The sequence below is a fragment of the Arctopsyche grandis genome, chromosome 7, assembly GCF_051622035.1.
Source record: "Arctopsyche grandis isolate Sample6627 chromosome 7, ASM5162203v2, whole genome shotgun sequence".
Taxonomy (NCBI): Eukaryota; Metazoa; Arthropoda; class Insecta; order Trichoptera; family Hydropsychidae; genus Arctopsyche; species Arctopsyche grandis.
Genome location: NC_135361.1, coordinates 22,758,816 through 22,775,490, shown reverse-complemented (window position 1 = coordinate 22,775,490; position 16,675 = coordinate 22,758,816). Strand labels below are relative to the sequence as shown.

Below are 16,675 nucleotides of genomic sequence, written 5' to 3'. Positions count from 1 at the left end.
TGCTAGATAATTAGTTATAAGTGTTTTAAATCGATAAAAATCACAATCTATAGAAAAAACACCTAACTGTTGATTCCAATAGTCGCTTTCAGCACAGCAATACTATATTTTGAGTTAAAGACCGCAAAAGGCAAAAAACTGAACCAACAAAATCATTATCATATTTCAATTCAACATTCAACATTTCCTATGTAAATTTTTTTTTCATACCTATATATTAATAATAAATTCTGAACCAGCGTTGCCCTATTTAAATAATTTAGTAGTGACAGTTTTGGTACGGAACCGTCAAATTGGCAGAATCATAATGGGATCAATTATTAATATTTGAGCCGTGAAACTTTCAATATTTAGATTATACGCTCTACTGGGAGCACTATCGCATACTGTTAGGTTAAGATAAACAGTGTAAATAACAAAATCTCAGCTTCTTTTCCAGTTTGTATTAGCATGTTATGGTTCCCATAAATATTTTTTTTTGATCAGAAATACTATGTACGGGCGGGCATACTTGAAGTGCTTCAAGCGAATGAATGGATTACACGATGGGAAATCTTGGTTTATCTTGAGTGCAAACTGCCACACTTGTTTAAAGACTCGTACAAATATGTACGTACATAAGTATCTAGATAGAAAATTTTCTCAAAGTTATTTGCCAAACGAAGCCATCTGGTTTAGAGCCAAGAACACTGCTTAATAAGCGAGATAAAGCCAATAGCAAACAGCTGTCCTAAAGCAAAACACCAACTTATGTATGTACATATCTGTTGCCTAATTATGATATGCATAAATCGCAATGCGGTTTTTATTAAATTGTAGGTCTCATCAGCCAATAAATATTGAGTTTTAGTGGCGTGCCAAAATAAACAACGTACATAACAAATAAACAACTTTTTTTGTACTACTTACTTGAATTTTGACTTTGTGATATATATCACACACAAACAGAATGTCAAAATGTAGCTGAAAAGTTTTTCAGTTCGTATCTGCTTAACTTGCACGCGATATCATTTATTATTTGTACCGAAGTGAAGTCATAATACAGTGGAATTTTATGAATTTACTCATTATACTCACATATACATATGTATGTATATAGATTGTATCTGAAATTACCGAGAAATTATGTTAAGTGAAAAAATATTATTTTTAAATGAGATAATTCTCGAAAATTGAGATGGAAAATTTATTATGTAAATTTTGTAATATCGCGCTTTCGAGCGAACTTCGTGCGTATCAAAACAAGTTTATGCAAATATTTAATTGAATTTCTTTTTATTTTAACTTAGTATATTCCGGCTTATAACAATATATATAGACTGTATTTTTCGTAATGTAAATCAAAGATCGGAAAATTTTTTCACCAAAAATTAGAATTCATTCTTGGAAAAATGTTCATTTCTGAATACACATTTCCAAAAGTAAAACGAAAAACTTCAAAGGCAAAATTCGATTAGGCGATTACTCACGAGATTCAGTCAGTTTTTTGTAACTGAAAAATTTCTCATAATTGGTTCATCGGTAAATGGACTCACTATTTGAAACTGGTTAGGTTAATCTTCTCAAAATCAGGACAGTCGTTTAATTGGGTCTATGTAATTTACTTTGAATTTGTCCCAATTCACCGAAATGTATTCCAATATGACTAATCACAATATCAATACGTGAACTCGCACGTTAGGAAAAGTCTCCGCTGAAGATTTTCACCGCGTACAAATTGAGTCGCAAAATCGATGATGATATCGCAAGACTTTTCTTTTATTTGGCTCTTTTGTAAAAAAGTTACCGGTTTCTTGTAACATGACACAAAGTTGATACACTCAATTTACTGTACAGGGAGACTTTCGAGCTCATGTTAACATTACGACGCGTGTATAGTAAATTCAAATGTCTATAAGCTAATACAAAATTGATAAAACCTTTCCATAAAAAATAGTATTTTTGTACTAAGCCATAGCGGTAGTTAAAAAAGAAAATATTTACGTACTGTTTATGCGTCTGTCAATTTACTTAACCGGTAGTATAACGGGTGCGTCATGTTGTATGCGGGCCTGAATACATAAAGTTTACATATGTATATACAAAACTTTACTAACAGGGGCTGATTTCAACTCAGTTTGTATTGAATAAACTTACGGAGTCACCCATAAACACATTGAAAGTATAAGGTGTGGCGAAAGTCCTTTAACATTTTTGAACTTAATTAAAAGAGCTATGAAATTGGAAGTAGGATTAATTTTTTACATATGTGGGAATAAGATCTTTTCATTACTTCGTGTAGTGTTTCCTGTGTTTTCGTTTAGGGTTTCATTCGAGGTTTTCTTATAAAATAATCTTCAAATGATCTGAACTGCTCAAACTTATTCACTAGTACATAAATTATTGGTATTGATGGTGCAGTTCTAATCTCATGAAATCATATTCATCGACTATTTTGCAGAAATGAAATTAAGAATTTGATATATACATATATGCTACATTCCCAGTAATCACTCGTGTTCGTTCAAGAACATACTACATAGTTAGTAGTGCGAATTGTCAAAAGCCATCTTTAAATAGACTCACGAGGTGTCGCATGAAACTTTTAGCTGTCAAAACCTTTGAGACGTCAAAACGCCAAGTATTTAAAAGGGAAATCTTGTGGAAACCACATTATAACTTTGCTTTTATTCCCATTTTCGCTAATATTAAAACTGTTGCAACCCAGGGAAAGCATATTTGTCTATCTATATATAGAGTATAGTAGAAGTAGTAAATATTTATTTATATTTATGTCAAATAATTGACATGTAAAGAAGAAGAGATTAAGAGACGTATGAAATTAGGAATTGCATTTGGACGAATGAATGTTTGTAAATCGAAAATACCACTCCGTCTGAAGAAAAAGATCTTTGATCAATGCGTTTTGCCATTGACAGGAAACGGAGTACGTGGGTGAGAAGTATGACAAGAGTAGTGGATATAGTGAATAGAGTGAAGAGATTGGAATGGCAATGAGCGGGCCACGTGGATAGAAGAATGGACGAAAGGTGGGCAAAAGCATTACTAGAATAGCACCCAAGAAAGTGTAAAAGGTTAAAAGGAAAACCACAGGGAATATGGATGGACGAAATTAGGAAAATGTGTGGGGTGAGATGGATGAGAGTTGCACAAAACCGAGACGAGTGGAAGCGTGTTGGAGAGGCCTTCATCCAGCAGTGGATGGTGAGCGGCTGTAGATGATGATGTGATGATATATGATACTGAGTATGGGACAAACGATTGAGAATACTAAAAATGCCTAGCAGTTTGTGGATGAACAAACTAGTTCGTTTGTCAATTTTGTTTTTGTGTATACTAAAACTGGCTAAATGGGTTAGTAAATGAACAAAATAAATGAACTCATAAAAAAAACGAAATGTATACCTGTATACGAAATGTATACGATCTTTGCCTTCCGATATTTGTGTTTTCTGTAATTTAACATTCTGTCTCGTCACTTAGACCCATTTGTAACATATGTATGTATGTATACAGTTCCATGCTCAAATAACACTCCAACGTTTTGTCCTTAAGATGTGAGATATATGTATAGTAAAATTTTCTTTTAGTTAGTAATTGGATTTTTGACGCACTTGTACAGTTAAAGCAAAAGTCAAATTGTTATTTGAACTATCCATTGAAGTGACAGAACGGTACTCCTTTGACTGTACGCTTTGATCTCACACCTTATTTCGCACGGCATGTTTGCACGCCGCGATTCTTTGTTATGGCAGGGAAATAATGGAGTTTATGATTTATTTTTATATGGGTAATGGGTTATATACGATCTTGATCAGTATGATGAATAGGCGCTTTCGTTCGCTTCGAAAGCTCTCATCTGCAGCTTTCTCGTCGACGTAATTTACGAGCGGTGTCGCACAGAACCCCATAAATCTGGATAAACAACCCTGTCGGTATGTTGTGTTGTGGTCCTTAACGTCGTCGTGGACTTGACCATCTCCGATAATGGCGTTGATAAGTGACCCATGGCTCGGATGGACTCGAATCGAACCTGACTCGAATAAAATCATACTTTCATAAAAAAAAAAAAAATTAAAAAAAACAGCGACATCACTCGGCTGCGTGATGATTGTATTCGATTCGGACACGTCATTATAAGGTCATTTCGTTTTTTTTTATGAGTTAATATGTTAATTGTGCAACGCGGTACATGCTGCATTGTATGCCCCTTTAGGGACCCTCGTCTATGTTAATTAGGGACACCGTTCACTCAAGTGGTGACGTGGCACGAGTGTCATCGACCAACCCACTCCTAATATTAAAACACTTTCGATGTAATTATTTCATCTGATTAAATAAGAGTCCTTGATTCCCTTTACGATCATTTTGGGATAACGGGTGCGGGCCCTAGTAAGTGTTAGGTATAGGGAAATGTTAAATTAACAAATTCCGCATGCTTATTTTCGTAGTCTTATTATTTTAAGATTTATGACTCTTATACCTACCGGACGATACGAGTGCACTCAGACTGAGTACGCTAATTTGGTCACTCGGACGTTGCCACGTAACGATTTAATTAGGGGTGAATAGGATTTAATCAATGGTTGAAATATTTAGACACATATAGACTACTTTCTATAATTACATATGTACCTATACATGTTTGGTAAATCTGACTTTACTTTTTAACGTTGATTTGTATTTTTTAGCGAACGTAGCTGTTTTTAGTGTGATATATTATTATATATTGGTATAGCTAACCTTCATTAAAACCACGCTTTCCTTTACATCCGTTAAGTGAATAATTCCATATGTATCGTTGGCTAGTATTGACACGAGTGACATACGATTGAGCTGCGTGTTCGATTCATAATCCATAATAATTATTATATGTATTTGTAGTAGATTAATTTGTTTTATATTATTTTTTTATACTTAATTAGTATGTGTATATATACATACATATATACTAGGAACGCCTAACAGGTAAAACTCAATGCGCCTTAGTGGCCAATTATAAACATCTTTAACAATTTATAGAGCAATTTTACAGAGCGTCATAGAAACATTTATTGAACATTTTTTAATTTTATGAATAAGAAAATTCGAAATGTTTTTAAACTCGAATTTTGCGAGAAATAAGACAAGGTCGCAAATTTGTTGAAACCTTTTTGTTATGATATCTGATATATTGGTAAATTCTAATAGGAAACGATTGACCTGGAGTCGCATTTCCGAGGTTTGGCCAGCAGCACCGGGCCAGGGATTGAACCCGTGACCCAGACCACTCAATTGCAAGCATTACATGCTAATCACTGATTTGTGCTGCTGGTTGTGAAATTATTAAAATAATTTAATAATTTCATAAATAGTTTTTTAATTTTTTTTTGGTTACAAAAGCCCTCCCCTGCGGGCGTTAATCATTTTGTGGTTATATGTATGTACATAGAGTAGAAAATTTAATTTATTCAAATTTTGTTACGAAATTGAATTCTTTCCACGCTCATTGAATTACATTTATCATTTTCAATTTTGAAGCCTAAGGGAAAGGATAATCGGATTATAACTTTCGGGCCTGAAAAAGCCCTCAGTATTTCACATCTCGTCTCAAATGGATTTAGACTTTATTGAATTTAGCAATTTCGATGACATTTGATGCGAAGTGATTTGAACCAATTTGTGTTAACGTTATCTGGTTCGAAATAGAACCTCATCTCGTTGCATTGACCTTTAACCCACTAACCTTTACGCCACAATGTTAAAACCGATATCACGTTCACGTGTTTTGTGACAGGATTTGTTCTATTTGCTTTGTTCAATGTGTCAGTGGTGTTAACCGGCTTTGATGTCGACTGCTTTCATTGTTCTGTTTTTTCCCCTTCATTATTTAAAAAAAAAAAACGTTTCACGCACGATGTCAAGCGCTTTGAAACGTTATATTGTTCTCCATGCAAATTAATCTACAGATATATTTTCTCGAAGTTGCATATTTTAAAATCTTCTTCTTGGAGGTACCTTTTCAGTATTTTACATGTACATATATATGTACATAGTTGGTCATATCTCCACGTTTTTCTTCATATATGTACATATATTGAAAGTTTATATGTGACCAGTAATTGTAGAAATCTTACATATTGAATATGTTACAGTTCTTGTCCACTTGGGTTCGTTCATGAACATACCATTTTGTTCATAGAAGAACAATTGGTTTTAGTGCCAACAATCAAAATATATCTTCAGATGGTAAACGGACTATTTCGCACATTGCGATCACGCACACGACAATTGTTGCCATGAAAATCGCGAATACGGAATATCTGGCACACGAGTTCCCGTTAGTATGATGGATGGAATTTTCGGATGCCAGATGATCGAGATTTTAGTGATGTGGGCGAGATCGCTTTGTGCGGAATCATCACCGAACCCTTCAAATAGACTCGCCAGTATCGCATGTAACTTTTCGCTGTCAAAATATGTATTCCCCACATCATAATGTTGCTACAATTCCCGATAAAACCGCTATACATAATAAATCCACGTTCTGGTCGTAAACGTGGCTTATATACATATACATGTATATATTGAGCTTTAATGAGGCTTGGTATTAGATTTGAGAACAGCTGATAGTAATGATGTAGGTATTACGTCCACGGTGCATGATTGCATCGCTGCACCTAGAACCGGTCGTATTCACCAAGTTCAGTGCACGCACACGAAACGAGAAACCTGCATTTATACCTACATATACATATGCATATTATACTAGATGCAACCGTGAAACGTACGGTTTCTGTCTGAGGTCAAGTTAACTAGTTTTTTTTTTTGCTTCCTCTTTCGTTTTCTCATGTTCGATTTGTTCGAGCGGCTTCCTTCTATGTCATCGATGATTCAAAGTGCATGTCTGTGATGTGTGTATAATAAACTGCATTCTTTCGGAGTGTTACAATTCGGATCACACGGTTTCGACATTTGGAAATGTGTTTCTCTTTAAAGTACAGCGTAACAGCGTTTGTTTTAATTTTAGATGCAGTGCAAACATATGTATGTATGTGTAATATGTGACTCTAATATTGGGAATTCTGGATTGTTTATTTACTCATTTGGCTAAAAATACTAATTTTATTCGCATCATCTTGATGAACATGTGGTAATAATCATAAGTTTATCGTTAATTTCGTATAAATATTTGAAATGTAATATTTTATTTTGAATTTTCCTTTTTAAATTTGGAACTCGTACATCTTATTCCTTCACGGGGGATCACTTGGGTTTGTGTTCTTAATTATGCTTTTCTAAATGTGTACCTAAATTCTTGGATACCAGTCCGTGTCTTTTAATCTGTTTTGCTTTAGGTCTCACACATTACAAACATATATTTAGTTTCAGAATTTTCCGAGACTATTGTGAAATTTTAAGAATAATCACGTCGTTCGTATTATATGTATATACATTATTTTCGCAGAATTTGAGCTTAAAACTACAAATAGATACACCATTTTGCACATTCCGATTTTTCATTATGCTCTTCTCGAAAAGAAAAATAATTTCAGAATGAAAACTTGGCAAAATGATACGTTGTTGTTTGTTTTCATTCTCGCTCGTAATATTCGATCGATCATTACGAGCTCTTATTCCACTCGTAATTCGTCCATTAAATTGAGATTTGATACCATCAACTTCTAGAATTTATTTATATCATCAAAAAAAAAATCGGTCAAGAGCAATTTAACATTTAAAATTGGGAAGAAAATTTTCCTTGACCCGTTTCCACCGCAAATCTTTCTGTACATATTTTTTTCAAAATGAAGCTTGTGAATTTTCAATTTTAAAAACTTTTCAAACAAAAAGCTGTCGACGCATATGCCATTTATCAGAAATCGTTATTGTATATTCTATGCAGATTCAAAGTATGACTTATACGCATTAATAGGAGAATGTTTTTTGTAGATACGATCAATGAAATCATTTCCATCGATGATACACCATTATACCTCATTTATTTAAACATAACCAGAAAGATCCACAGCTGTACGTCATCAGAAAGATCATTCGCTTTTCGACTGAAAATTTTCTGTCAGATCTGTTTTCTATTAGAATGAATCGATTTCACTTTCCTTGTTCCTTCAAATGCAGATTAAACCATTGCAAAAAATAAACGGGTCAAAATTACGTCCTCTTTTGATGTTATTGTTTTAATAAGAGCAACTTATTTCAATGTCAGCCCACAAAAAAAACGTAGATTTTCTTTGATCTTTCTTTTTCTTCATTTAAATCTCAGATCTTTTTGATAGGTATTTCGTACATGTATCTGATAATTATTCAGCAATACTAGGAATCGAGTATCCTTTATATACATATATGTACATACTACTGATAGAAGATGTGAATACAGGCTTGACTCTTGGTAAGCAAGCTTACCATCCGTATAAATTAATTACGGAACTAAATAAATTCAACCTGCACTATTACGTAATAATACGCCTTAGTAGTTAATTATTATCGAATAATAGATTGCGTAATGAGTCGCTCGGTGGGAAAGCGCATTTTCAGTAAATCTCTTCGTACAAAAAAGCGAGGTGTTCCAATTTGGAACGAATTTTTAATTGACCCGACGGTTGACCGATTCTTTCGGCTCTCGACCGATAAATTGTTAACGAGGAGGCGCTACCGACTGACCTAGTTGATTAGAATACCGTCGATAAATACCGGGATACGGAAATCGCCATTCGGTCATCGATAGGTAGGTGAGTCTTTATACCCGAGTTGAAACTTCCATGTCAGTTCGATATCAGTGTCTGTAAATAGTTTTGTCGACGATGGAATATAAACATGGGTCAACCGCAAGGCCGCATGTGTGTACGTATGCCGATATCGGAGATGCTATTTATTCAGGAATATATTTCTTTTTGTATTTTATGGGGTTCGTAAACAAGTTTTATGGGGATTATCAAAATATAAGTGTACGGACTCACACGAGGTCTTCCTATTTTAAAAGCGTACTTACGTGTGTAGAACTGGGATCGAAGGTTTATACATATTATACGAAAGTTAGGATCATTAGGAACGCTAGGTTTGAGATTTTAAGTATTATGAAAAGATTATAGTCGACCTTGTTTAGAAAGGTGAAACCCCTATTTCAAAATCTATTTAGGTTTGACATTAATAATAGCAAGGTTGGTCAAAATATTTTTGTCTTGCTCATCGCTGAATCAAGTTGTAAGATTGGTTCTTCTGTGGATTTCTGGAACATACTATAATTTTAAACCTATTCAAATTAAGCTATGGGTGTTATTATATGAATCTGAACATTATTACTCAAACTATTATTAGATTATATAGGGGTTATTGATCGGGAACTCGCTTCCAGGAATAGATGAACTGTTACTAAATTTAATTATACTGATATTGATGAATGTATATGAATAAATATAGACTTGATTTTGACCGGTATGCAAAAAGTTAAGGAAAGTTTTCATTTATTATCTTAATATCATAAAACTACAAGGAAATTCAGGTATGGAATTCAACTCCTGAATGTGATTTCTAGATAATTTATTTCTATTTCGGATAGTATAATATATGTATGTAAGTTTTGATGTTGGTGGGAAATAGGCCTCAATTAATCTTAAAAAACTATGAACGTTGCCAAATCTCTATAACAAATTTATGTAGATATAATAATACAATAATTTTGAAAGTAGTTATGACGAACGTTGGTTGAAATGTTTCATTTTTCTATTATTAACAGCTAATACTATATCCAATTTCCATTTATTATGTATCTTTCAGTGTGTATAAAAACGTTTTAATTATGACCTGTGATTGATTACGTTACCTTTTCTATAAAAACGTATTCATAACTTGAATTAAGTATAATAAATTTAAATTGAGATGGATTTTTTAAGCGCGCAGCAGTTAATTTTCGGTAACATTAAAAGTGTCTTTGCTAACGGAAAAAATGATCTTTTCCGTAGAAAAGTTTTCACATTAACTTGTAACGAGCTCAGAAAATTCATCAAGGTACAATTTGACGTTGATAGATTAACATTTGCACGCTCGCAAAACTTTCATCGCCTCGAAAGCTCTCCTTTGAATTAAAAACGTATACGTATTATATATGTACATACATGTGCATGTACTTTTATATGCATGCATGAACGCAACCAATCTAAATACATAGTGTTTTTTATGCAGGAAATCGTTTTTGTGAAGGAATAAGTGATATGTGAAACCTTGGTGTGATTCAAAATTAAAAAGTGGTACCAATTATCGTCAGATATTAGTTGAACTTGAACAATTTAGTGCTGGCGTGATGCAACAACATTGTTCTGAATCCTGGAGGTGGTTGGGCGAAAAGCTCACGTGCATTTAATTGGTGCGGTTAAGGTGCCCCACTTCAAATGCATCTCAATAGGATAAAGGAGAAAGCACGGAACATGTTGGTCGCTCTCTTCGGAAAGGAAAAGCAACAGGAAAAACCCACTGAAGAAAAACCCGACGTTCAAGAACCTCCAGCTGTGCCAATCGAAGCTACCAGTCCAACAGACCCTCAAAAACGGTAACGATACTAAAAACTTTGTAAATTATTTCCATGTGTGCTTTTATCAATCAATGGAATGAATAAATTTTTCTCTTGTAAAAGTGACTTATCCGATTGAAGTTTTCATAGGCCGTTTCTACATTAAGTACTGTGAATTGGATCAATTTGCAATTTATATTAAACGAATTACTATTTTCGTGATTTGAAGATATTATTGTAAGTGGTGATATTATTACGTCAATCTGGGAACGATTTCAATGAAATTTTCTTCAGCGTTTATGCTGTCAATCTTTACAATCTCAAGTGAAAAAATAAACAATTGTTTCATTCTTCTCGACGAAAGAAGAAAGTCGACTACAGAGATGTCTAGACCGGTGAAATCAATTACGTTCTTTGAAAAAAAATGCACAAAAAGAATATGAAAGAAATTGTTAAATTTAAATAGTCTGTTTGTTAACATTTACATACATATTGGATAATCTTTGAAAGCTTTATTCATTGTATGAAAATTGTTTAATAAGCTGTAAACTTTTCCAATAGTTTATATAATATATCGCTTCGATTTTTAAAACTGTTTTTTTTTTTTTTTTTTTTGATAAAAAGTGTGTATGGATTACATTTTGTAGTTCCATTTATATTACAAGCTAATTATAGACCGCAGCATATGTGTGTTTATAATACAGTATCCTCTCAATTATTCGGCCTATTGATGGGAAATGTGGAACGTACATTGAAATACACGAACAATCCGAACATAATTTTTTTTCTAATACAAACAACAGTTTTACTTATTAAAAAATCTGTAAATTATTTGTGTTTGAGAATCTTTTTTTTAATGATTCTCTAATTTTATCAAAAGCTACATTATACTATTATATTAAAATTACTTGAATTTTTCGATTTACTCCAATAAATCGTTAGTTGAGTGAGTGTGGTCATATTGAGACTAGTTCAATTGATAATTTTTCTGCACTTTTGTATATAATGCACCGTATAATACATGCATGCATACATATTTCGAAATCAGTTTATACAGCCTTTTTCTATCAGGTGTATTGCATATGTATGTTATAGTCCAAGTGTATTTTCAGTTGTAATATATTCCAACTGAAGTTTTAGGTCATTCATATTCGAATACAATTCAACTAGTAAATTTTATCTCTGCAAGCGCAAATATACTTTCAACAATGTGCACCAGTTGTAATATTATATGAAAGTTGAGTTTTGACAGATGTGTTGTTTTTAAGAATGCTTTAGAATTCAATAATGCGTTAATATTTGCTAGATGTTACGAATAAAGGTAATGAGTACCGTATTACGATAACTCTAAAAATGTGTTCAAAACAAAAATGTGACTTTCCAATTCAAATTACTAGTTTAGTGACGTTTGCACGTAAACCTAACATCTCCATCTTATCTGGTACCAAATTATAGTTGAATTGAATTTTCAGTTGAAATTTAATTCGCTATATGAATCAACTTATGGGGGTTAGACGGAATATATTCTAACTAGTCAAAATATATTACAACTGAAAATACACTTCCACTATAACGGTAGTTGGAACTAGGTTAAATGGAATATATTCCAACTAGTCAAAATAGATGTATTATAACTAAAAGATACGTTTCAACTGTAACATATACACTAAGGTGCAGACACAGAGTGGTACGCGGGACGTGTTTTTTTTTTAGTAATTTTACAGATGTAAAACAAACGCTAGCACTACAAATTTATACTGTCACTATCTAGGGCAAAATTCTCCCCATTGAATGTTTTCCGTGATATTTTAACCTTGTACTGACATGGGATTGACAGTGATTTTCATATTTGAAAAAATGTAGGAAACTTTAAGGATCAAATTAATAAGATCACAATTACATGAAAATACACCCATCACAGCTGGAAACTACGACATCGTCCCATGCCATTCGATACAGTGTATTCTTATCATTACGCTTGTTTATCGGCAAAGTTGAGCTCATAGTAAGCGGGCGTATTGCATCATTTCCACTATAATATTCAATTCTAAAATTGCAACAAGTACCATCGACATTAGAGGCTATGTATTTTACCATCTTACATGCATATGTATGTGCATACAAACATCTACATATGTATGTACGTCCATGGATCAAATTACCGCTTGCCTACTAATCGAGCATGTGTCGCCTATCTAAAGGTCGAAGTTTGTCTGCGACCAACAGGCGTTATTTATTTTTTTGGCTGATCAATCACCTGTTGATTTCGTCTGCCACAGGTGAGTGATCAGTTATGGGATCCCTGTCTCACATATCTGGTGTCCACCGGTTGCACATGTCGTTCTGGTCTCGTCGGTCGGTGCCCTCGACTAAACCCAGACAAAGCAACTACCATGACACCCACACCACTCCTAGCTCACCATACGTATCTTATCTATACACTTCCATAACACCATATCCTGACTAGGTCTACTAGTGGTCGAACAAGTGCAACATGTCAGCAAGAATCCATATATACATATATATCTGACGTATGGCTTGTTATTGGTTTATTTACATAAAAAACCAGATTCGCTTTGACTCATTGTAAAATTGAAGCGCTTATACAATTTTATTTTAATATATCTAAAGATTGTTCGAGAAACTATTTTTTATTTTTTATACACTCGTATAAGTTGTCAGACCTGAAAATTCAAGATTCAACCTGACCATCGCAATCAGGTTCATCCACCCATACGAGTTTTGTGTATGGTGGGCGAATGCCGATTTTATATATGTGTATGTATTTGGATAATGTCACATTGTTTCTTTTGGTATAAATTGATTTATTTAATCGTTCAAATTTGACACGTGGTTGATACGTTGCAATTGACAGACAGATGGTCCATTGCACGTGCACACACAAGTACGCCTATGTTAAAATTAAAAAAAGGCATGGTTCGATTGTCGATGTGCCACACCTTGCCCTAAAAATCATTGAAGCCACTTTATGTAAACGGATTCTAAACTTTCATCAACTGTGACCTAAATGTATATCGAAGATTTTATTGCAAGTGAACATATGCACATATTTTCACGGATAATAGTAAAAAAATATGAACAAATTCTTACTGTTAATATATAGTTGTTCTTATTATTTAATACGGAACAAAACTTTAACTAAACTTGAGATTATAATTACATCAAAGTTCATTTGCGGAAATCTCATTTTTAGTTTGTTTTCTTAGTATACACACAATTGCTTTGTTAACGTACATATCGATGGATTAGTGCACAGATATTGTACATGTGTCCATTTTTGAATTTGTATCGAATTTTAAGTTTTTGGAAGCTGGAATAATTCAGGTTTTTCTTTTCAAAGTAATTTATGTATACCTCGTAAATTAGCCTGAAAGGAAAAATCTTTATTATTCCAGCATCTACAAACTTAAAATTCGATACAAATTCAAAAATAGACATACATATGTAAATCATTTAAATATCCAAAACATTAAATGTAGTGTTTTGCGTTTAACAATATTTAATAAAAATACTGGTGACCTGTAATACGTTTAGTCTGCTTTTTCAAGACTCCGGACATTTCGAATTAAAAGAAGTGATTAAATTAAGTTAAACAGAAATAGTGTTTTTGGAATTGAAAATTGAACTTCTGCCACTTTAAAATATAACGCGCCTTATGTAGATCATTTATAATTAATACAAAGGCATACTTTGTATATAATACAATTTTTTTCTTTTTGTTTTTTAGTGTATTTCGTTTCTTATTAATAAAATGATCCAAATTTTCGTAAATAAACTCTTAATCCAATCAAGATTGGATTAAGATTTTTTATAATTTAGTTGGCATCTGGATAATTAATGCTTAATTTTTAATACAAAATGGTATTTTTTTATACAGTCTATTTTTGTACGTTTAAAAAAACAATGTGTTGTCAATAATTTATTTCCATCACTAAAAAGGGGACTCCCCCAAAGACAAGTCACCCCAAAATGACACTACTGACTATACATATATGTACATATTACACATCTATCTAAAGAACTACGCCCAAAAATGTACTTCATCACGCAATGTGAACTTTGACTTAGCACTTCATTTAATTCGAGTACCGTTATAAAACACGTCTAGATATGTTAAATATACCTATATGTATATTTTATTTTATTTTATTTTATTTTATTTTAAAAAATCAATACCACAGAGACTTGACAGGTTGCCCCAAAGCGTCAATGTGATTTTAATACAAATAATAAAAATCATAAAAATTACAAAAAAAACACCATAAAAAAAATAATAAAAATCATAAATAAAAAAAAAAACATAAGAAAATAATAAAAATCATAAATAAAAAAAAACATCATAAAAAAATAATAAAAATCAAGTAAAAAATATGTACACAAAATAAAAACAAAGAAATAAGATTGAAAAATTTATATCGTGCTATTTAGGATGTGTTCCACCAACTCAACATAACTGGCATCGAATAGGTCCAAGTAATGTGCCAGTAAGTTGAGGAGTCGAACAGCTCTCGAGAGGGGGGAGTTCATGAGCACGTTTGATTTAGCCCTAATTGGTAAAAATATATCATGTTTTCTTAAAACTCTACGATTTTCCGGGGCCCAGAATTTTAGTTTCTCCAGGATAGTGGGATTGTGAATCTCTCCTCTAAGTAATTTTACGAAATGTTTCCCAAGAAATAAATCTCTTCTCTTTGCCAGGGAGTTGAAACCCAAAGATCCCAAGACAAAGGCACTAGGGAACAGATATGGATAAAATCCAAATGTCTTCAGATATAAAAACCTAAGGAATTTCCTTTGGACTCGTTCCAACATTAGAGAGTAACGAAGTTGATAGGGAGACCATATAATGGAGCCAAACTCGAGCACACTGCGAACTAATGTACAATATAAGAGACGAATGGCAGTGAGCCCTAGTTCGGACGAATTACGGATTACGAATCCAAGGATTTTTGTTGCCCTATCACAGATATTCTCAATGTGAATGTTGAAACTCCAACTATTTTCGAAGACTATTCCCAGATCAGATATAAATAATTCTCTCTGAAGAAGAGAATCATGAAATTTATACGGATAATTAATAGGAGAACGAGAACGAGAGTAAGAAATGACCCGACACTTTAGGATATTGAAGGGAAGTTTATTAACATTAGCCCATTCATAAATAGAATTCAAATCCTCTTGCAAATAAAGAGCGTCAGGTAAATCAATTATTCTCTTATAGATTTTTAAGTCATCCGCATATAATAAAAATTTAGAATGGTGAATAGAAGATTGAATATCGTTGATAAATATTAGGAATAATAAAGGGCCAAGATTTGATCCTTGGGGAATCCCAGAAGTGGCAACATACTCATAAGAAAAGCAACTCCCAAACTTAACGAATTGACGTCGATCCTGTAAATAAGAAATAAAAAGACCAACAAGATTATAAGTAAATCCAATAAAACTTAATTTACTAACCAAAATTTTATGATCAACTTTATCAAACGCCTTCTCAAAATCAGTATATATTACATCCATTTGATTATTACAATCCAAAGTGCTGGTTATGTCATTAGAGAAACATAACAAGTTGGTAATAGCTGATCTGGCCGGACGAAAGCCATGCTGCTGATCAATGAGCATACTTTGAAAGTGATTAAAAATGTATCTGTGTAATATTACCTCAAACATTTTGGCTGGCGCTGACAAGATAGTTATTGGTCTGTAGTTCCTTACACAAGATTTATCGTCCTTCTTATGAATAGGAGTTACTTTAGAGCATTTCCATAAATTGGGGAATGAAGAGTTCCTTAGAATTAAATTAAAAATGAATTTTAAAGGTTCTAAGAGACTAACCTCACATCCTTTTAGGATGTAATTAGGGATGGAGTCAGGACCGGAAGAATAAATATTTTTTAACTTTAGAAAGCCATATTTCAGATCGGAAGAGTCAAGATGATTAATCGCTAAAGTGGGGAAAGTAAATTCTGAGTCATTGGTAGGTTCCATGGAATCAGTAGGATTATTGAAAACTGATTTAAAAAAGTCGGCAAATCCATTAGCAATGTTTTGATCACCCTCTAACAATCCAGAATCATTGTACATAATGGTCGACTTTACACGATTTACACGTTTAGAATTGATGAAGTTCCAGAATTTCTTAGGGTT

General features: G+C 32.9%; 1 protein-coding gene across 2 annotated transcripts in view; it reads left to right on the top strand.

Annotated features, from left to right (window-relative positions):
• LOC143914864 (uncharacterized) overlaps nt 1–16,675 on the top strand; it is an 85,411-nt gene that overhangs the window by 32,186 nt on the left and 36,550 nt on the right. Inside the window, exon 2 of one of the 2 annotated variants that reach the window (XM_077435242.1) lies at nt 10,180–10,543. The exons of the other annotated variant lie outside the window; for it this stretch is intronic. Within the exon in view, the coding sequence (XP_077291368.1) occupies nt 10,386–10,543 (158 nt within the window). The 5' untranslated portion in view covers nt 10,180–10,385. The remainder of the gene's footprint in view (nt 1–10,179; nt 10,544–16,675) is intronic. 2 annotated transcript variants of the gene reach the window in all.